This window comes from Lissotriton helveticus, chromosome 8 (assembly GCF_964261635.1).
Source record: "Lissotriton helveticus chromosome 8, aLisHel1.1, whole genome shotgun sequence".
In the NCBI taxonomy this organism is placed as follows: Eukaryota; Metazoa; Chordata; class Amphibia; order Caudata; family Salamandridae; genus Lissotriton; species Lissotriton helveticus.
The window spans coordinates 1,531,439,288-1,531,462,389 of record NC_136069.1 but is presented as its reverse complement, the minus strand read 5'-3'; the positions used below and the strand labels follow the sequence as shown (position 1 = coordinate 1,531,462,389).

The following is a 23,102-nucleotide window of genomic DNA, read 5'->3' as shown; positions in this document are numbered from 1 at the left end:
GCATCAAGACCTACGCCTGCTTCAAGCAGGCGCAGGCTTTTGACGCAGCATTGGCCTGAAAGTGACTGAGTGAAATCTTATAGATTTCACTCAGCCACTTTTGCGAGGCGCACCTGCCCCGGAACGCCCACCCTGCGCCGGAACGCCCACAAGCGGCGCAGGGCTTTACAACGTGACGCATCTGCCTAGATGCGTCACGTTGTAAATCGCTCGTAGGGATGCGCCACGTTTACGCCGCCTTGCGTGACGCAACAGCGGCGTAAACGTGGCGCAAGGGCCTCATAAATCTGCCCCTTAGAACTCAAAGCTATATGGCAATGTTAGATCTATATTATACGCCTGCCAAGATCTCAAAATGGGGTAGTAGAAAGGGAGATTCTTCTGCAAAGTGTCGTTTATATGCTGCTGATGCCATTCATATGTTTTATACTTGCCCATCTCTTTCTGGCTTTCTGGCAGACGTTGAGCGCTTTATTAACTCCTAGCTTAAGATTAATTGTAGTCTGTCTCCAGAGCTGGTGTTATTCGGAGTGGATGCTGGGATTAATGAAGAAAGGAATTCGCGACATATATTAGCTTTTTTGTTTATAGCCATGTCCCAGATCCAGCTTTGCATAACTTCTCAATGGCTGTCCCCTGAAGCTCCTACCTTCATGAATTGGCGAGCTAGATTACTAGCTATCCATAGGCTCGAAATGTCCGTTTTCTCTTTAAAGGGTAGAAGGAGGAGGGAGACAGCATCTAGGATTTGGGCACCGGTTGATGATTGGATTAACTGATTGAGAAATTGTAATGATAGGATTAGCTTATTTATTCCACTCATGTTTATGGGTAATTTGCCTGTGCTAAGACTAGCATCTCAGTGTTTCTGTCTTTGTCCACTCCTTTTTTTTCTGTATTTGTTCTTTTTCTTCTCCCATTGCTTGTTTTATTTTAAGATATTGTTTTTTTAAGATCGATGAATGTAATGAATTTAAATTTGTTTTGTCTTTTTCTCCTTCTTGTTTGATGTATCATTGCCATGTATGCACTGTTTTGGTTGTCAACTCCTGCCAATAAAATAAAAAAAAAAAAAGGAAAAAGGTTAATTCTTGTCAGTTTCATGCACTACCCCCACTGAGGGCCTGATTCACAAGGGTAAACTTACACTTTTGTGTAAGTTTATGATTGTTTGCAATTCACAAAAATATTTTACTTTTTTGTATCTTTACGACTGCGGAGGCTTCTTCGTACATGAGAAGATAGTTTAGTCATATCTTTGTAGGGACGGAGACTTCACAATTGTAAAGATACTACCAGTAAAATACCTTTTTGAATAGCAACAATCGTAAACATACACAAAGGTGTATGTTTACCTTTGAGAATGAGGCCCTACGTGTATATTCAGTAGATCAAGATATATAATAAAGGGCAGATTTTAGTGATAACTCTCTTGGAATTCCAAACGAGGAAAGAAGGAAGAACAACACCAGATTCTTATTCCTATACACTTAAGGGCTGATTATAATGTCATGCTGAAAGCCTCAGAATGGCAGTCGGATTCCCTTAAACCGCTTCGGAACCTATACGGCCGACTTAGTCGGACACAATTCCGTCCGACCGATTATGATGCTTGCTGTTGGAAAGGAAACCCATCGATCAGTCTGAATCGGTTCCGTCTGGCATTCAGGAAATCGAAGTTGATTCGTACAGCATCTATGGACAGCATTTCCAACCGATGGATTACGATGTTGGATTCAGACAGCCTTTCCAACTTGGTCTGTCCACCATAAAAAGGCTTTGGAAACTGAGATTAGGGCCCCTATCAGGCCCCACTTCATCCTGAGGCCTCCAGTTGGGGCCCGTGGGGGCGCCCTAGGGACCTCCCTATGAAACCATGCACAGTGTGGCAGGCACAATTGGGTGCCCGCCACAGGGTGTAAGGTTTTCCGCAACCACCCCTTTTTTCAGTGGGAGCCTGTGTTGTCGGTCGGACCACAGTCTCCCATTGAAGTCAATGGGTGATTTTCCGAGGAGTGTTCGGAAGCATCTTAATCAGTTGTGTGAACCTGCCGAACGCGAGTCGTCTGAACCAATTCCGACAATGAGTCGGGCGGTTTGCTGTTCAACCAACATCGTAATGAGGCCATAAGGATTCAAGATGAGAGAATCTAGGCTAAATTCTAAACCTGGGAAAGAATTGGTGAAGAATCAGCCACATTGTGAATGGGCTTCATTTGGAGTTTATACTATTCAGTTCTTAAGGATGAGGGCCATGGTGAAGAGTAACCCTGGATGGAGCTGGCCTAGTAGTACTTCATGGAATTTCACAGTTACTACAAAGCTCAATGAAATTCAGCGGAGTACCATGGCTGGCGGAGTCACAAATCCCCCCATACCCTTCCGCAGCCCCCTGCTAAACCCCAGGCCCGCCCTTCCACTAAAACCCCTGGCCCCCCACACCCTCTCCCACGAATCCCCCCGTTTCCCCTCCTCCCGCGTAGTGTAAGGCCTGCACTGCATTAGTGCTGGTGAGGAAACTTACCTTGCTTCTTCCAAGTTCCAAGATATCCTGCTCCTGCGACTCCACTTGTCTTCTGCTGTGCTTCTCTGCCGCTCTGGAATTAATTAACAGGAAACCAGAAAGAACTGCAGTGCACATGGCGTACTGCGTGAAGGCACACCTGTCGTCAGGCATGCCTTCACGCAGTACGCCAAGCGCACTGCAGTTCTTCCTGGTTTCCTGTTAATTAATTCAACCGGAGCAACAGAGCAGTGCAGCGGAAGGCAAGTGGAGCCGCAGGAGCAGGCAGGAGCACAACACCAAAGGTAAGTGCTACTCTGCTCCACTGCGATTGCGCAGTTTTGGAAAACTTCGCACTCCAAATAGAGTGCGTAGTTTAAAAAATCTGCAAACTTCCCTGGCGGAGCGGAGTTATCAGCCCAGCTTAGTGAAGAGTCTCTAGTTGTTTTCATCTAAAGTGCTCTAAATAGTGGTGATCAAGCAGTAGTAAAATATGCTCCTGTGTCACTATGTGGCCAAGTCATTGAGAACAATCACCAGCACATGTAGTAATTTGATTGAGTTTCTCATTCTGCCCCATCTTTTATGCTCTCAGTTAGTATTACCTTATCATATCGACTTTTTATGCTTTTGTATGTTGACTGGATTCCGTAATTTTTCTTATTTTTTCATTCTTATCATGGGCTATGGTACTAAATACAGCTGCATTTTAAAACCATAAAATTCACAAAATCAAAAGGCTTGCAGTTGCAAATGGTGTTGGTTCATATACTAAGCATCCTTCTATGAGACGGAAAAGTTTTTCCAACTCAAAACCTGGAGGGTTGCAAGTCATCATCCATCGCAATTAGTTGGAAGGGTGAAAGTCGAGTCTTCTCTTAATTCAATTTTCCAGTGGGATATATCAGTGGTTTGTGAGTGCAATTGTGGTAGCAAACAAAATTTCAGTTACCAACAAGTCAAAAAGGTTGGTAATTTACTCGCAAAGTGGAAGCATCCTCGTCTGCCCTTAGGGAATCATGTTGGGCAGCCTCGGGGGCGTAGGCAGTGACTTAGGAGACCACTACATGCTCCCCTCTGTGTTCTTAGAAAGGTAATGTTTTTTTAAAGCAGCACCTGTTCCTTCAATGGGAAAGTACTGCTTTAAACATTTTTTTATCGTTTGGGAAGGTAAATGCAAGGATGATAGTCTGCTGTTCTTTGCAGGGAACCATCCATGTATTCGCAGCCAATCACAGGGAGTTGTATATTCTAATTATAATTCATTAGGCAGGAATTTTTGTGATACCCTTTGAATATGCAGTTTGTAATGTGACCCTGTACCACAAGGGCACATTGTAAATTGCACACCCATTCACAAACCAGTCGGTGTCCAAAGTGCACATTGTGGTTTGTGAATGTTCCTTAGTACATAGGGCCTTATGTTATTTAGATGACAGTTAAATATTTTATTAACTTGATGGTCCAACATATACTTCTGTATTTCTGAACTGATATAAGTCCCATTCACATCACTTCATTCACCACTGTGTATTGAATTAAAGGGCCTGTATCAAAATTCCAATTTTTTTCGGAGGGAAGATTTGTGCAGAAGGGTACAACAAATGAAAGAGTGTGGTAGTGTTAGGCACTGTCACTGTGCGGACAATCTGAACCTGAAGGAATCCGAGTTCTAGTATGTTATATCCAATCACTTCTAGACCTCTAGGGGCCTATTTACAATATCCTGATGCAGTGTTGCACAGCATGTCGCCTTGCTGTGACGTGCTTGCCTGAGGTAAAGGGCAGGAATGCGCCGTATTATACCATCCTTTCCCCGTGCATAGCCGCTGTTTCTGCAGTCTAGCGCCAAAGCAGGCATCCTTGCACCATGGTGCAAGGGTGCCTGTGTTGTAGGCAGGATTGTGTTTGTGATGAAAGGGGCACCTTCCTGCACAAAAACAATACATAGAGGCATTTTCCTCTTTCTTTGTGTGCTGCAGCACACATAGAGAAAGGAAAAAAAGAAGAGAATTAAAGATATTTCTCCTTGTTACGCCTCACCGGGGGATGTGTATCATTTTGGTGCATTCCCATGTTTACCAGATTTGGTAAATCTGGGAAGGCGTAAAAAACCATGGCATTTGCATGGAAACATCCACCGCAACGCCTGTGGAACGCCTTCTGTGAGCAGAGTAAAGCATCACAGCGATTTGCACTGCGTTGCCTCACTCCAGGTTTGGGAAGCCATTAAAAGCCACACGATGTGGCTGTATGTGGCTGCATAAATCTGACTTAGAGGATGCAAAAGTGACGCAAGCCTCTCATAAATATGCCCCTTAGTGCTTGGAAGTATTTCATTGAAATTTATGCCAAAATGGGAGAATTAATCCGCAACTCAATTTCAGCAGCGAATTTGCGTGCCGCAGGTCTACCACATCAGTAAAGAAGAATTTCCACATCACAACTCCATACCCATGAATGATTTCTGTCAACACGTGAAAAAAGCATGAGGTAACGTTGTTCAGGCAAGGTACTTCCAAATTATCTATTTATAGTACATGTCAAATCTGTGTGTGATATAGTGCTTCAACATTATCACTTTATTTTGATATAATCCTCAGTTTATCACAATGCATTAGATGACTCCTAAGGTATTTACATAAAGAAATCCTTCCTAAACAAAACCATGTAATATCACAAGCTACAAACAAAACAATTAAAACCAATGCTCTTGTATACATTTCTAGAAAGATAGAAATCTACGAAACAATTTATTCTGAAAACACGTACCTTCAACACCAAGCCCTGACATACAATATGGAGGACCGCGGACAACTACTTCTTGTAAAATTATAGCAAAACTGTAAACATCTCCTTTGAAAGTGCCTCTTCTGGCAAGAGATTGGTCTCTTAATAATTCTGGAGCTGTCCAAAACAATTCTGAAAAACAAAACCGTTTAAATGTGATTACTAGGTGTCACAACATAGTGCAATGAAGACATCCTCTAGGCCTACACTATCCAACACTTACCCTACTGTTGCTCTCACTGGTGTTAGAATAGTAATTATTACCTCTATACTATCCAACACTTACCTTAAATGCAGTGTAATGGTATGCATTGTAATGGTATGAGTTGTAAAGGTATAATGCGGTGTAATGGAATGCGTTGTAAAGGTAGTTTCTGAAAATGTGATGTAATGGCATGCTATATAAAAGAATGCGTTGTAAAGGATGTTGTGATGTAAAAACTGCGTTGTGAAGGCATGCATTGTAAATACATTCATCGTTTTCATGTGTGTTTCCCTTAAAATGAGCAATTTAGTTTCCCTATGGCTCAATAGTCTCCACCACTGTGTGACATGTTCTACAGCACATCCGCTTGTGTCCCCTAACACATCTCCACAGACGCTAAGTAAAACCTGTGTGAGTAAATGAGTAAAGAGCGCCTTAGTGTCTACATTTATTCACCTTTCGCTCTCTGGATTCTTCCAATGCTTGCCTGTTGCACTTGTGCATTCTCAAACCTTGCTTTTTTCAACAAGGAATCTTGGGGGATATTTACAACACAATGTGGGAACGCGGTGTACTCAATAATTGGCAACGCTGCCCTCCAACATTTTAAAAATACAGGGATGCGCCGTATTTGCAAAAATACAGCCCCCTTCCTGGGTTTCCCCTAGCACTGATGCTAATAACGCTGCCCAGAGCCAGTGCAGGCTCCCTTGTGCCATGTTCCAAGGGTGCCTGCACTGCAGGGGCGATTGTTTATGTTCAGGAAGGGACACCTTCCTGCACATACAAAAAGGCGATTTGTTCTTTCTATGTGTGCTGCTCAGCACACATGGAAAGAGCAAAATACGAGGAGAAATGAATAATTTGTCCTTGTATCGCCAGGGAATACCTGGTCTTAGCTTTTGGTGCTGCTCCAGCCTTGTAAATATGGGGCAGCGGCAAAAAGCAATGAGTGTTGTGGCTGAACGTCCATCGCAACACCAATTGCCCGTCCCTTTCACACACGTTAAGTGGCTTAACGCCGCTTTGTAAATGAGGAATAGGTGATAGCACCACCAGAACGTCACTAAAAAGTGACGTGCTGGTGGTGATATTCTCTTGTAAATATCCCCCTTTTTTCATCACTCGGGCTGCACACTTTCCGGGATACACACATTAATTCTGCTGTAGGCTACATCAATTATAATTCAGGTGCTACTTCTAATCACAGAACTGCATACTAATTTTCCTATTGTATTGAGTTGTCCAACCTCCTCCCTCATGAATTACTCTGTTGAGCTTGTCACCAGTGTGGTAGTTTCACTCCTTCTGGAACATCAACACAGCAGGCCGTGGTAGGTAACTTTAAGTAACTTTAATATCAACACCCCATCCACCAGGGCTCTTTCTAGCTGAGTCCTATATAACTTACAATCTTCTTTTGCTACATTCTCTGCATTGGACCATTCCACAATCATCTTCTGTATTCGGATACTATTTAAGAAAGACACACATCACATGTGTACGTCCACATAACAATAGGATCCGTGTCTTCCCAGGTGAGCAAAATGTATGAGGTGTAAGAGTAGTGGACTCTCCTCCTACAGACATATTTTGCAGGTTACAAAAAAAGGTTGAATGTACAAAGAATGGTTTTCACTGTAGTTAATCCTGAAGATCAATTCTATGAGGAGAATAATTAACAATAGTAAATGTGTATGTTACTGCTCACAAATGAAGGTTGTAAGATGCGGGGGTGTTTAAGTTGTATGTTACTATTTCAAATGCCACTACAGCACTTTACAACTGAATACAAACCACTATATCAATCAACTACCATGTTAGTTCAATGTGTTTATGATATAATATATTGGCACAGCTGCTTTGTCTAAACTGCTACATGGAGCCTAGATGCAGGTGTAAGACTAATCCTACACCCGCCCCTATCTCGTACCATAAATCTAAGCGTAACCCTATAATTTCTGCTCTAAACCTTAACACACCAGTATTAATGTAGTATTGTGTGTATAGTGGTACATCGATATAGTAAGATTGTATTACCATCTACAGTAATATCATGTACATATAAGTTAAAAAGCACAGTCATGTTTCCTAACAAATGACTACAATATTCCTAATCCTTTGTAAGCATCCCATACAAACTGTGCACATAATCTACCCTTTGCATTAAAAAAATATTCATAATTGAGCAACTATATGAATTTCACTCGAATATAGATTCTATTATTGCATGTATGCTCTACGCATGCTCAGTAATAAAATCTATGTGAATATACAAAACAGTTGTAAACTATGCGCAGGCTGGGACAATGATGGGTATGGATAAATGTAAATGTAAATGTAGTATACTTGTAAAGCGCACAGCTGCCCCAGCAACGGGGCGTCCCGGCGCTGTATAACTCTGGGGAACCCGTCCTGGCTTTCCCTGTGGGATGGTCCCTTGCTGGGAGTCCCCAAGGTGGAGCCAGGCATCCCCGGAATTGGTGGGGCCGTTGTGGAGATTAGGCAAGCTAATGCCCAGAGTTGCCGAGTGGAACCCCTGATTAGAGTAAGCACCGAAGCGAGAATTATCGAGTCCGCTGACCAAGGTCCACGACCCTGCCGCGTCGGGAATTGAACCCTGGTCCCGGGCTGACTTCTGCTCTCAGCCCTGCAGCCTCTAACCAGTGAGCCACACTACTACATATCATTTATTACCTTTTCCAATCTGTCCGAATGTTAGTGTTTCATATATATTTTCTGTTCTTAGTAGAAATAAAAGTGTCTTCAAAGGAACGTAAAAATGTTCTAAAAAATATATAGCATGATATCTACAAGTGCAGTAAAACGATTTAGCTGTTGAGTGTGTGAGCTCAAATTGCCATCTGCAATAAGGTAAACTATTTGGTAGTATTTTGTAGCCGATCATTATTATGCAAATTAGCTATGTATGGGTGGCGTGGAGGAGAGTGGCATTATTGTCTGCCCTAGGCTTGTCGTAATAGACTGCAACATAAGGTCTAAGGTCCTATGCAGGAGCGGCCGTGCAGGTATAGAGGACAAAGGGGGAAATTTAAATGAATAAATAATTTTCCCTCTTCATCGTCTGTCGAGTATTCCCCCCACCCCGCCCCACCGCTCTTACCTGTATGGGCAGCTCCTGGTCCTATATAAATTCGCAAGACCAATTTAACTTCACTTTGCTAATGATGGTTACTTAGTACAGAACACAGCACTGCTATCTAGTTCTCAATATGAGCAGGTGGTTGCAGGTGGGGCCCACTGGCACTTTTTTTTGGATGTATGACGTTACAACGCATACTTTTACCACGCCTACCATTACCACGCAATTTTTACAACGCAGGATCCATTACAACGAAGTACCATTACCACGCATGTATTTACAACGCATATACCTTTACAACGCATACAAATACAACGTAAGTATTGGTAAGTATATAATATTTTTTTTAATTTAATTTAATTAAAATTAATATAATGTAATTTAATTTAATTTAATTAATTTAATTTAATTTAATTTAATTTAATTTAATTTAATGTAATTTAATTAATTTAATTTAATTTAATCAATTTAATTTAATTTAATTTAAATTAAATTATATTTAATTTTTACCCTGTACCCTTTTACCCAAAAACCCAAAACTGACCCTGAACCCTAAAAATACCCCTTTACCCAAAAACCCAAAACTGACCCTGAACCCTAAAAATACCCCTTTACCCAAAAACTCAAATCTGACCCTAAACCCTAAAAATACCCCTTTACCCAAAAACCCAAAACTAATCCTGAACCCTAAAAATACCCCTTTACCCAAAAACCCAAAACTGACCCTGAACCCTAAAAATACCCTTTTATCCTAAAACCCAAAACTAATCCTGAACCCTAAAAATACCCCTTTACCCAAAAACCCAAAACTTACCCTGAACCCTAAAAATACCCCTTTACCCAAAAACTGAAAACTGACCCTGAACCCTAAAAATACCCCTTTACCCAAAAACTGAAAACTGACCCTGAACCCTAAAAATACCCCTTTACCCAAAAACTGAAAACTGACCCTAAACCCTAAAAATACCCCTTTACCCAAAAACTGAAAACTGACCCTGAACCCTAAAAATACCCCTTTACCCAAAAACTGAAAACTGACCCTAAACCCTAAAAATACCCCTTTACCCAAAAACTGAAAACTGACGCTGAACCCTAAAAATACCCCTTTACCCAAAAACTGAAAACTGATCCTAAACCCTAAAAATACCCCTTTACCCAAAAACTGAAAACTGACCCTGAACCCTAAAAATACCCCTTTACCCAAAAACTGAAAACTGACCCTGAACCCTAAAAATACCCCTTTACCCAAAAACTGAAAACTGACCCTAAACTAAGCATGGGCGGATTTTGCGGATTGGCAATCCGCGAACTTGCGTATTTACGGATTCGCAATCCGCGAAGATCCGCGAACTCTAGCGGACTTGCGGATTTTTCCGTTTTTTGTGTTGGCGCGTGTTCGCGCCGATTTTGGGACAAGTTCGCAATTGCGAACTTACTTTTCGGCTTGCAACGGCCGCGACTATGTTGTTTCTACGTCTGGTTTATCATCACAGGTTCACAGCACCCTCTGTTTCACCACTGCCACCCTCTGGGACACCCATGCCACCCTCTAGTACATCCTCACAGGCACCTATTAGGTTTATTTATTACTGTAGATTATGGTGGTTGAAAAAAGCTAGCACACCTGCCCTTCTTCAACTGCCATCAATTAATTTGTGTTTCATTAATGTGTCAGTAATTTTGAAAGTTCCAGTCTGGCTGGCACCTGCTTCCTTCCTTATCTGTAATTTGCTTTTTGTTGCAGTGAATTTTTTTTTTTACAGGACCTTTATGGTGCTATTCTATGAGCCTGCTGTTTGGGTCATAGCAGGGTCATAGAATTGTTGCAAACTCTGGAGGGGCCCATCAGGAAGCACTACCTTGAATGTTACTAATGTTAAGTTTGAACTTTTGCACCTGCTCATTGCTTTCATTTTAGCTAAAATCGTTTTTTTTGCAATTTCGCGCGTTATTTGGGGCGCGAATCCGTGCGAGATCGATTTCGGAAGCCGCGAATACGTGCGAATACAAAATTGTTTTTGTTGCGACGTGTATGTTCGCGTGATCTTGCGCGTGTTCGCGAGGCGCTTCTAGCTATTCGTTTGCCAAGTTACCCTATCGGTCGTACACGGGCGCGGCCATCTTGTTGGCGTGACGTAATTCCGTTTCCGCCCGCTATGTGTAATCTCGCAAAGTGTGCTGCTCGCGAGTACAAGTTCGCGCGTACTCGCAAGGAAAATCTCGCGCGAACTTACCCACGCGGTCGTGAACGGGCGCGGCCATCTTGTTTCTCATTCATTGCTATGGTTCTGGGCATGCTTTCTCTATCCTCTCTCAATCTCTGCCATCCTTTGCTTGTTTGAAGTTTTTTTGATCTAATTTTACTTATTATCTAACCCTCTATTTTTCTAGCTCTATATTTTTGTGTTTTCTGCAGCTTTTAGTTACTTTTAAACTACTTTTTTAAACTCTTTTATTTTCTTCTTCACTATTCTATTTCTTCTTTATCATTTAAGTTTATTTCTGCCCAGACCATGGTAAAGGGAGCCGGGAAGCACCCTGAGAAGGGGAAGGGTCCCGCACCCCGTGCCCGGCTCCCGTGCGGGCGTTTAAGGGGGGAGCAAGTGGTCCCGAGGGAGATCTTTAGCGCGGAGGAAGTGGCGGCACTGATCTTCCATGTCCAGCGCCGCCTCCCCAAGACGATCCTGGGAGGCGGCAAGATCGCGACCGGCTATGGCATCCGGGAGCGCCGCCAGCGGTGGGAGAAGGTGTGCCGGGCCATGTACAAGATCTCTGGGGTCCGGCGCACATATAACCAGGCCACCCACCGCTGGACCGATGTCATGGACCGGGAGCGGGACTTGCTGGACGCGCTCGGCGTAGAGGTCCCCGGGCTTGGTGAGTAGTAGTAGTAGTACATTTACTACTCTGTTTTATCCTGCTCTGTTATTTGCAAATCTTTGTTCTTTACCAAGAGCAATAATGCTGCCGATTACATTGAGGTAAATTATATTTCAAAATCTTCTATGCATTTCATTTTCAGGTGCACTGCTCTCCTTCTCAGTAGCCTTGCTTGCTACTATGCTTCTTTGTTTTGTATGTTGTGTTCAGAAGCATTTCATTGGCCTGAGAAATTATGTATCAGTGTACTGTAAAGAAAAGAACTGCGTAATGCTAGACAGTAAGGGTCATATTTTCAATTACCGGCGCATCCCTGCAAAGTAGCAGGGATGCGGCAGTAATTGTGTGCCATGCCACCACCACCCATTGGCCCAAAACGTCACAGAAGCCTTACGCATCTGTGCCGTAAAGGCAGCGCATTGCTGGAGTTGCGTGCCAACGATGGCGCAGCTCCAGCAATGCTCTGGGGTACCCTATCTCCCCAATGCTGCATCAAGCCGTACGTCGGCTTCAAGCGCGCAGGGTTTGAGTCATGCATCATTGTCATAAAAATGACTGATTGACATCTTGTAGATTTCCCTCAGCCACTTTTAGGATTCGTTCCTGCGCAGGTACGCCCTCCCTTGCGCCGGAACGCCCCCTGATGGCGCAGGGCTTTACAACGTGATGCATCGCCCATATGCCCATATGTGTTTTTTTTTTAATATATACGCCGCACCAACACCATGGCGAGTCTTTTGTTCTGCCGCTGCGTCAGAAAAGGCACGCAACAATGGAGGAAAATCAGCCGCAACTTCCGCAAGGGACTTATAAATCAGCCCCAACAGACTGAAGTCCAGTGTCCTTCCTTTAGACAGTCACATGGCTATCAGAAGAAATAGTGGCGGTGGTGGCGGGTGGATTGATAGTTTGAGTATTCACTGATCTGCAAGCAGGATGGACTTTGTCTGTCACGTGTTGTGCACTACTGCCTGCAGTGCCAGGCCTAGGCAAACCTCTTTAGTAGTCTGTTTATTGAGTTACATAGGAACTTTCTAAGTCAACGTTCCGCAAATCAGGCAATACGAATAACGTAGTATACCACATGAGATAGATCCCGTGGAATAGTTGTCTATCTATTTGCTATTTTTCCAAAATATGTTGTTATTGTTCTTTTGAAATGTTTGATTTGGTTGAAAAATCTCATCCATGTTTTATGGTTTTTCTTTCTTTCATGTTGTACATCAGCTCCCCCCAAGGGCAAGAGGACACAGGAGGAGGGTGCTGAGGATGCAGGCCAGGATCGGGCAGGCGAGGGCTCCTTTGCTGGCCCCAGTAAGTTTACATTTTACTAAACAGTACCTATTTTTTCCTAGCGTTCCTCATTCGATTTTTTCTAAATCGTCTTTGATCTTCTTGTAGACTGAATATAAATTCTTATCCTGCCTCGAATATGATGACTCCCTGTGGTATTACTAGACTATTTTTATTAGTCTGTCTGTGTAGCTAACTAAGATTGGACATTTGGCAATTCCATTGGACTCCCATTATATTCAGCAATACCTCTATGCACTGTCTCCTTACTGACTAGATAGTGTGGCAGAGTCATTCAGCTCCCGAAGTCACCGATTATAGATCCCCAATGATCTCTAGATTATCGTACGCAGGACAAGAGAGTAGTACGGAGTCACAGCACAGTCAAGAAGTGTCAGAGGCACTCATGCTTGCAAAAATTCCAAAACCTTTAGCTCATCCACTCTAGTCTAGAGGAACAAAAACCACAGAGTCTATTTAAGTGTAAAAGCTTTATTAAAAGTAAACACATTTATTGAAATCTACTTTGTCATAAAACTATTTAACTGTAAACGGAAAAGTGGTTAGTGCTGACGATTAATTGGACACATTTCTTGTGGTCGAGCCGAACTCTCACCTACTTTGAACTTGATCCTGGTCGTGTTCTTAGGACTCAGGAGTCAAGCTTCTGTCTGTTAGGAGAAAAAGTGGTGCGTGTTAAAAATCAAAAGCAAGCATTCATCAGTTGTGCATAAAAGTGCAGCAAGACAACAGCCTTCCCTGGAAAATGGGACATTTTTACTATGGAGTAGACAGTCACAAATTATTACATTGTATTCTGTTTTTTTAACATTTCTCCTAGACCAAATATTATATAGTAGTGAGTGGTGTATTCTAACTTTCTTAAATGTACTTTGTAGGTGTAACATCTGGTGACGGGGCCAGCGCGGAGGTGGCTGATGTGTTGGACTTGGACTCGGAGGCCTCTGGGGAGGATGCGGCGGTAGAAGAGCTGGTGGCCGTTCCTGTGGGGGATCAAACGGTGGTGGCGGAAACAGGTAAGCTATATATTCCTTACTTATTGAGATTGAAGACTGCATAGTGTGCTTTCTGCACGGGTGTATTACAATTACAAATCAACCAGGTAGTAGCCTCCTCGAAATGTACTTCGACTTAGCTGTGAAGTTTTTGGTGAGAAGAATCCCAATAAGTTCTTAGACGAACGTGATGGATGGGATGAACGAAAAGCGAAAGAAGGGTGTAAGTAAGTGGGACGCGAACTTGTATGATGGCTGGCAAAGAAGAACGATATGTGTTTGCTTGGACCCAGAGGTGGCTGGGAAGGAAAGAATATGGTATGGTGCATGGCTGGGTCAATGATGAAGCAAGGATGGGTGGAAGGACAGCAGCCTGGGTGGGTGAAACAGAAACTGTATGTGTGCGTATACTTTGAATGAATGGATGCCTGGAGCATGGTATTCTCTGACTCTTACATAGCAAATGTGTATCTAGAGAGAGTAGATGGTCGCCAGGTGAAGTAAGTGTTACCTTGAAGAGCATGTACCACCGCACCCGCACGTCCGTCCCAGTGCAGGGAAGGCAAGGAAAAGAAATTGTAAATGTGTCCAATACTTCCATGAATAGTAGCAGTACTTTGTATTGCGTTTGCATTCACAGCATATATCTGGTTATTACGGTGGACACTCCGTACCTCTCTTAATAACTTTAGTTTACTTGTAGTACGTCATTCATGTGTGGGTGTATCACTGTGTTCACTCAATATTAAGCAAAGCACCTAAAGTCATCTCATCTGTCATTAAATACGTCCCATGTGAAGTGATAGATAATCAAATTAGTTAGCTTCTTCAGTTTCCTTTTCCAGTACTCATTTGCACTGTAGGGTGAAAGGTAAATTAATTAAGCAGTAGCCCTTGTAACAGAGTATTCTCAGTGCCACCCGTAATAGAAAAGTAATAGCTTCACCACCTGCATGTACTGGACCGGTACAGTAACGCAAGTCTGTCTCCATCATCATGGTGTGCAACTTTTTTTCTCGGGTGCAACTTCACTGTGCTGTGTCCATGTCATTCTGCCGGCTTGCATAAGATAACGTACCCATTTCCCTAAACAAGAGAGAAGAAGAAGAATAAGACTGGTGTACTGTCATAGTCGACTGTAATGGAAGTCCATAGTGGTCGTAGAATTAGTTCATTAAACTACCACTACTGTTAGAGCAAGGATGCAGAAGTGGGAGGGTTACATAGATACTGTCCTCAATAGTTATGTACTGTGCTTTCAATTTGCTACTTGTACTCTGTGACCCAACTTTCGGCTCAATCACTTTGTGTTATTAATAAGGAGCATTGGTTACAGACTATGTCTTTCTTTCTTCATATAGTTGCTCCTTCTTCCAAATCAACAACAAGGAGGGAGCAGGCTAGATTGGCCCGGCAACGGAGGCTGGAGGCCACAGTCGCCGAGTATCGGCGGCTGGTGGCCCTGGAGGAGGAGGAGGACACGCAGTCGAGCGGGGCAACATCTTCGACTGCATCCTCCTCCGTGACTAAACCAGCGGGACCGAGCCGGGCTAAGAAAGCCGACCGCCACCGCCAAGCACCCGAAACACCAGCTGCCCCCCACAGGAGCTGCAAGGAACGCCAACACCGCCTACGAGTCCGCATGTCCAACCTGGAGCAGGAGGTCCTGAGGTATAAGACCTTGGTTAAGGGCCTCCGCTCCGAGCTTGCCACCCTCCGCAAGGAGTATGATGCCCATGCCGCATCATGCACCAGCACCAGCACCCTCCAGTAGTGGAGTGTCCCTTGCCCTTTTTTTATAGACTTTTGGGGGGTGGGATTTGGGAGTTGGGATCGTTTTGGGACGTTTCAGAGACAATCGTTGGGGTTAGGGTGGGTGAGGGAGATTATTTTGTTAGGGATAAATAAATATATTTTTCAACTACTTTATCTGACCATACCTGTTTTTTACTGCTTTTCAGTCTGGTGGGTGGGGGGCGGGGGTGTAACAGTAACTTTGTTTTCCTGAACAGTCGTAGGACTTTAGTAGTACAACCGTCAAACTCTTGTCTACTCCGAAATAATACTCCATTATACTACCTCCCACCAAACGCTTATCTTACCTGTAATTTGTGTTAGAAATTAGGGCTAGGCCCAGGGCTGGCTCCAGGTGAAATGGGGATTAACGTTGTCATTCCTGGGCGGGTGACATTTCCTCATTGCGGTGTTACTAGTGGTGTGACACAGTGGCAGTTGCATGCCTATGGAAAAAAAGAAAACGAAACCTTGTTTGTACTCCTTACTGTAGCATTACAACGGTTACGGTACGATCGAGAAAATAGCAGGTGACAGTACACTAGAACAGTGCCATAATGTAGCCTAACAAATGGTAAAGTATTGCAAGTATAACTAGTACTTGCGTTGAATTTATTTGACATTGGCTACTACTACTAGAAGATATAGTACTGAAGCTGAGTAAGTCTAGAAGATATCCTCGTATTCCTTCACCAGCCTGTTGCTGCTATCACCTTATCCTCCCCAGCAAGTGTGTGGAATTATTGATGTCATTTTAGTCAGACATCAAGCAAAACAACACAGCCCGGGGGAAGAGGGTTAGGGTTTGTAAAATGGATGGGAATGGGGGTTTCTTTTTGGGTAGGTTTTGTTGAGAGAAGAAAAAAAAAGCAGAGCATGGACAAACAATAATTGAAGATACAGAGTTTACAGACAATCTTTGGTTACAAAGTAAAGGTAAGCACATGCAGTCACACTCATAGAATAAAAGACAACAATGGATACTGTATCTGTATTGCGTATGTTGTTGGAGTTGTCCTGTTGAAATTGGTAAGTAAGTTGCATGCAGCAAACAATTCCTCTTATTGGCGGCACTCCTCCATTCCAGCTGACGCTTCGTCCATCAATGTGGTGGTGACCACTGACAGAAGAGACACCCTGTCCACTGCCTGCCTGGCGGATGTTGACTGAAACCCGGCCTGTAATTATTGAACGGAAAACAGGAAGTGCTATTACAATACCACTGATAAATAAATAAAAGGTATGTACGCTGTGTGGTTCAAAAAGTCACACTTTGATGATGCCTAGCAGAAAAATGGTTACAAAACGTACTTTGAAAGTAACAGTAGACCCAAATACAGACCGTGGATTGTATTCAAACCACTTGCCTGCAAGCAAAAGTATCCATAGCCAGCATCGCTCCAACAGTGCTCTACAACAACAGAACCGCGTTGCAATAGAACCCCCCTAAACACATGCAATCCTGCTGCTAGGGCTAACCCTAACGAACCCTAACTTACAAAGTGCCAAAACTGGTGTTTCCTTATGGATTTTGTCCAACTAACTTCTAACCGGTATTAGACCTTCCCAGGAATGCCCCAGGCAAGACCCGCCAACCCACCCGCAAAAAAACACCCGACACAACACCACCAAACAGCGAAAAAGCTAAATCTCATACTTACAATGTCTCTCGGCCTTCGGTCCAAACGCGGCGCTGTGCAGCTAGGTCGTCATCATCATCATCAATCATCATAACTCCTGTTTTCCACCACGGATTTCCTGAAAAGCAAATGCAATCAAGATTAGACTGTCGCAGCAGTGCTTCGACAGAGACCCCGGCCGCAACCCACCCACGAACAGCAGGAAGCCCCCCAAAACGCTACATTGAGCAAGATGTCTGAAGAAATGGCAAAAAAAAGGCTGTTCCTTATGGATTTTGTCCAAAACACTTGTATCCGGTATTAGACCTTCCCAGGAAAGCCCCAGGCAAGACCCGCCGGCGCCAACCCACCCGCAAAAAAACACGCGACACAACACCACCAAACAGCGAAAAAGCTAAATCTCATACTTACAATGTCTCTCGGCCTTCGGTCCAAACGCGGCGCTGTGCAGCTAGGTCGTCATCATCATCAATCATCATAACTCCTGTTTTCCACCACGGATTTCCTGAAAAGCAAATGCAATCAAGATTAGACTGTCGCAGCAGTGCTTCGACAGAGACCCCGGCCGCAACCCACCCACGAACAGCAGGAAGCCCCCCAAAATGCTACATTGAGCAAGATGTCTGAAGAAATGGCAAAAAAAAGGCTGTTCCTTATGGATTTTGTCCAAAACACTTGTATCCGGTATTAGACCTTCCCAGGAATGCCCCAGGCAAGACCCGCCGGCGCCAACCCACCCGCAAAAAAACACCCGACAACACCCCCAAACAGCGAAAAAGCTAAATCTCATACTTACAATATCTCTCGGCCTTCGGTCCAAAGTAACGCGCTGTGCAGCTAGGTCATCATCAATCATCATAACTCCTGTTTTCCACCACGGATTTCCTGAAAAGCAAATGCAATCAAGATTAGACTGTCGCAGCAGTGCTTCGACAGACACCAAAAATTACACACAAACCCCCGGAACCCCGCCAAAGAGCACCTCAAAGGCAAGCAAGTCAGCAAAAACGGCAAGAAATTTTCACCTCATATTTGGTCCAAAACACTTTTGTCCATTATTAGAGCTTCACAGCAATGGGCCCAAAACCGTCAACTCACCCGCAAAGAAGTACAACACCCCCACAAGTGCTGAGTCTTTCTTCATTGTGCGTAATCCAGCACTCTGCTTGGAGGGAAATCGCAGTCTGGAGGAGGAGGATAGAGGAGCATGTTCTTCAGAACTTGTGAACCTGAGGAATGTAGACTGCGGCACCTTCAAATCAATAAGCAAACAAGTGAAGACAGTTCTGATGATGGTCTTCTTTTTGGGATTAGGTGATTAAAGTTTGAATTAAATTAACTGTGCAAAACAAAGAAAGAGAGACACAAAGCACACAGGAATAAAAGTGAATAAGGACGAAAAAGAAAGTTCTTGATTGATTGTCTCATTTTCAGGGCTCGGTGTCAGGGAATAAGAACAAGATTTCGTCATCATACTCTGCGAATTCAGGCTGGATGAGGTCAGTGGCACCGAACAGAGAAAAAATCCCCTCATCTACGTTGCTGTCCTCATCGTCTTCATGTGGCGTGCTTTCTCGCACTTTGTAATCTGGTGGTATGAGGTGCTGATTCATCTTGATCATTGTCAGCCGCTCCACATTTTTGGGCGATAGGCGGCTCCGTTTGGCAGTTACAATGCCACCAGCAGCACTGAAAACACGTTCAGAAGACACACTTGCGAGTGGGCAAGACAAATAGTTTATAGCCAGGTTGTAGAGCTGTGGCCACAATTGTTTTTTGCCATGCCAATACTGCAATGGCTCCTCATTAAGAAAGACCACTGTTGAGTCATTCAGATAGTCCTGCACCATCGACTCAAGGTCATCAACTGTTCCTCCACTTTGCTTACTTTTTGCTGTGCCTGTGACATTTTTTAGAGAACCATACCCCATCAAACTTAGCCAATCCTCCTCCCCAGCCACTGTTAGTGTTGTCATTGTGTGTGGTGCAGATGATCCAGTTGCCGGTGTCTTTAACGGCTGAGAGGTCACTTGTGCCCCAGCCACAGGTGCAGAAGTGGATTCTTGTGACTGCGGATGGCCTGCTGATGCTGATGCTGATGTACTGGCTTCTCCTTCAATAACCTGCCGTTCTTTTTCAAACCTCTTGGCTGACCAGGCTAACCAATGTTTGTACTTTTGAACATCTGCATCAGCGAAAGGAAAGAATGCGTTGTCTGCCAGCGCCTTTTTGTAGCGTGGATCCAGAATAGTAGCACAAATGTAATGCTGATCTGAGTTGATGTTTTTAAGACGTTCATCACCACGTAGGCGATGTAATAATTTCTCAGACAAAATGAAATGGTTTTTTTTTTTTTCATCTTTTTCAAACTCAGAAGAAACCGCCATCAGTTGGTGCTCCAGTATGCACAACAATGGGATAGCTTTTCCCAAATTACAGTCCTCCTGGCTGACTGCACGCGTGAAGAACTCAAAAGGACGAAGCATGTCTGTCAGGCTTTTAACTATGGCCCATTGCGCCTTACTCATCCGCAGGTCCTCCTTCTGAGATGTAGCCTCTGTCAAGAAATAGTGATCGAGTACCGTATACTGCTCATGCAGACGCTCAAGCATGTAGAAGGTTGAGTTCCAACGTGTTGCCACCTCCTGGATGAGTGCTTTCACTGGCATTCCACGTTGAAGTAGCAGTCTCCGCAGATGCTTCCGGGCCTTAAAAGAATGGCTGAAATGGTTGCACATTTTGCGGCAGGTGGCCATTACCTCGAACGCTGGACTCTCTTTATCACTCAAGAATTTTTGAACTACCAGGTTGATACAGTGCGCCAAACACGGCACTCTAACATGGTGACCCTGTGACATGGCCTTAACTACATTGGCGCCATTATCCGTGGAAACATAACCAATCTTGCGTTTTAGGGGGGATAGCATTGACAACACCTTTTTGTCAAACTCTTCCAAAAGGTTTTCTGCTGTGTGACTTTTCTCCAAGGCAAACATGGCTAGTGTTGCATGTTTCCGAGCAGCTTTGAAAACTTGGTCCGGGTCAACACCTGCGTTTAGCTTTGCTATAACACCTGAAAAAGAGACCCAGTGTGCAGTGATGCACATGTAATCATCGCCTGGGCCACTGGTCCACATGTCTGTTGTCAGATGTATTGTGTGAACAGCACTCTTCTGCAAAGCTGCCCCAATCGCCTGCAGCACATCTTCATGTAGTGCTGGAACCGCAACTCTGGCAAAATAGAACCGGCTCGGAACCTTCCATTTAGGGCAGAGCGTTGCAACTAATTCAAGAAAACCTACCGCTTCTACAAAAGAAAAAGGTAGAAGGTCCACAGCTAGCATTTTAGCCAGCTTAGTGTTATACAGACGCGTCAGTGGGTGGTTGCGTTCATATGGCACGTCTGAAGTAAGCATTGTTCTAATGTTGCCCTGGACCAAGCATTTACGGGCTGATAATGACTTCGTTGACCCAATTTTGCTCGCTGGTGAACTTTTGTGCGTTGGTGTCTCACTCGCTCCAACACTCTTAGTGTGCCTCACATTGGGTGTGCTGCTGACAGGGGTACTGGGTGTAAGGGAAGTGTTTGACACGTCTTCTTCCTGCTCGTCATCATCAGATGAAACATCAACGTTTCCTTGAATTTGGCCTTTCTTGATCGCATCTAGGTGCGCAAACCATTTGACAGTGTGCTGTCTCCTAAGATGACCTCTCTGGCCTCCGGTACCATAGTTGGTACCTGGCTTACCACGACTAACTGCTTGCTTACAAATGGTACAAATGGCAAACTTTGGATTTTTTGGACAAACAGTAAAGAAGTCCCAAACGGGGGACTTGAAGTGTCTGTGGGACATGGAGGAGGCGGCGATACTGGTGGTGGTGGTCATGAAGCTAATGCCAGATGAAGTGGAGGATCTGGATTGCCCAACTTTTGTACGTTTTGCACTTTCACCGCCACTAATTAAGGTCGAGGTTGACGGAGGTCTCTTCTTGCCAGAAAGAAATATGGAAGCGGGACGAGTTGGTGTACTACTTAACTCCAATGATTGTGGTGTTTCCACTGCCTCCTCATCGACAACATCATCATCATCATCACGCTCAGCAGCTCTTCGGGCTAGGGTCAAAATGTCTGTTTGCTGCATGCCCGCTGGGGCTGCAGTGACCTTTATGATGACTGGGTCGTCGTTGGCAGAGTCTTCATCAGCAGCAGTATCCGCCACTTCTTGTTGAGCCTCATCACACTCCATAAGTCTGAGACTTTGGACGAGCTTCCTTTTACGCTTAAGTACCTTTGTTGGATCATGGTGTGCCTCACTCTCAGACGGCTGTGGTGCTGGTTCCCAAGTTTGATCCGTATCATCAGAAGGAGGTGTGCTTGAAGAGGATGTAGACACCACCCTTGATCTCTTCCTTGCTAGGGTTGTGGAAGACAATGAAGGATCATCAGGAGGAGTGGCTTCCTCAAATGATACCTCGCCTTGATTGTCGATTTCCTGATGTGCCCCTACTTCGGGAGGAACAACTATTGTGGGCACTTGTTGTGACCCTCCATGCACCTCTGCATGCGCATCTCCTTGCGCTGCCTCTCCTTCCACATGTACTTGGGCTTGTACTTGCACATGTGATTGTTGTTGCCGCTGTGGTTGTTCAACACTCGTCAGATGAGCTACAACAACCTGTGTTGATTGAGGGACATTGCTGCTGCTTTCTTGCGATGAGCCAACATCACTGGTCGATGGTGATTGAAGAAGTATACTGGCTGCCTCTGCAGCACTCAAGGGCTTGGACTTAAGTTGGCGTGGTGGTGGTGGTGGCACTGAGCCCAATGGAGCGGGGGTGCTGCTGCCAGCTTGGTCCCCAGCAGATCCCGCTGCAGCTGCTGCAGGCATACTTTTTTTTTTACTCACAAAAAAAGGGGCGGGCGGCACACCAGTGTCCTTGGTAACTTGCTTCTTCTGCTCCTTACTGGCACCTTTCTTGCTAGAGGAGCTACGGGTTACTTTTTTTGGGGCCATCTTCTTCAGAGCAGGTCAGCAGGCAGCAGTTGCACGAGTTGCAGAGGGTTCTGTGTCCAGACGTGACGTCGCGTGACGTTATGCTGCACACACCGCTGCAGGACTTCTTCCTGGCACTGGTGGTTCTATTGAGTCTTCTTGTGCACCTAAAAGCAATGGAAGACAGAGGAACATCAGTTCAGTTATACACCCCAAAAAATCGACAAAACACAGAAAAATGAGCACAATCCCATGCCATCCATGATGTTTACATTGAAGACACCCCACAGAAAGACTAGGGACATGCAAGTATGCAACACTCACTACCCCTGGGCATAAGGGATGAAAAGTAGGCAAAATAAGTGCAGGCCTCAGACACTGCCTCTCCTCAAAATGGCCCCCTTACACCCCAAGCACATGTTGCTGCCTGTACCAGCCAGCACTCAAGATGGCCACCACCACCACCCACATGGCCAGTCCACATCAACAGTACACCCCCAAAAAACAGAAAAACAGCCAGAAATCACCACAATCCAATGCCATCCATGATGTTTACATCAAAGAGAGTGAGACAACACCACAGGCACACTCAGTCCATGCACCACCACCACCCCTGGGCAAGCAAAAGGCCACACCAGCAGCCCCCCAAAAACGACCAAAAACAATAAAATAAGCACAATCCCAGCCCATCCATGGCCTCAATTATGTTTAAATTCAAGAAGACACCCCACAGAAAGACTAGGCCCATGCAACACTCACCACCCCTGGGCAAAGGGCCACACCAGCAGGCCCAAAAAAACGACAAAAAACAATAAAATCTGCACAATCCCAGCCCATCCATGGCCTCAATGGTGTTTAAATTCAAGAAGACACCCCACAGAAAG

At 44.5% G+C, this 23,102-nt stretch overlaps 1 protein-coding gene across 1 annotated transcript in view; it reads right to left on the bottom strand.

Annotated features, from left to right (window-relative positions):
• Positions 1-23,102, bottom strand: part of LOC144772039 (retinal guanylyl cyclase 2-like) — a 590,168-nt gene that overhangs the window by 197,175 nt on the left and 369,891 nt on the right. Inside the window, exon 10 of the mRNA XM_078656243.1 lies at positions 5,276-5,425. Coding sequence (XP_078512369.1) covers positions 5,276-5,425 — 150 coding nt within the window. The remainder of the gene's footprint in view (positions 1-5,275; positions 5,426-23,102) is intronic.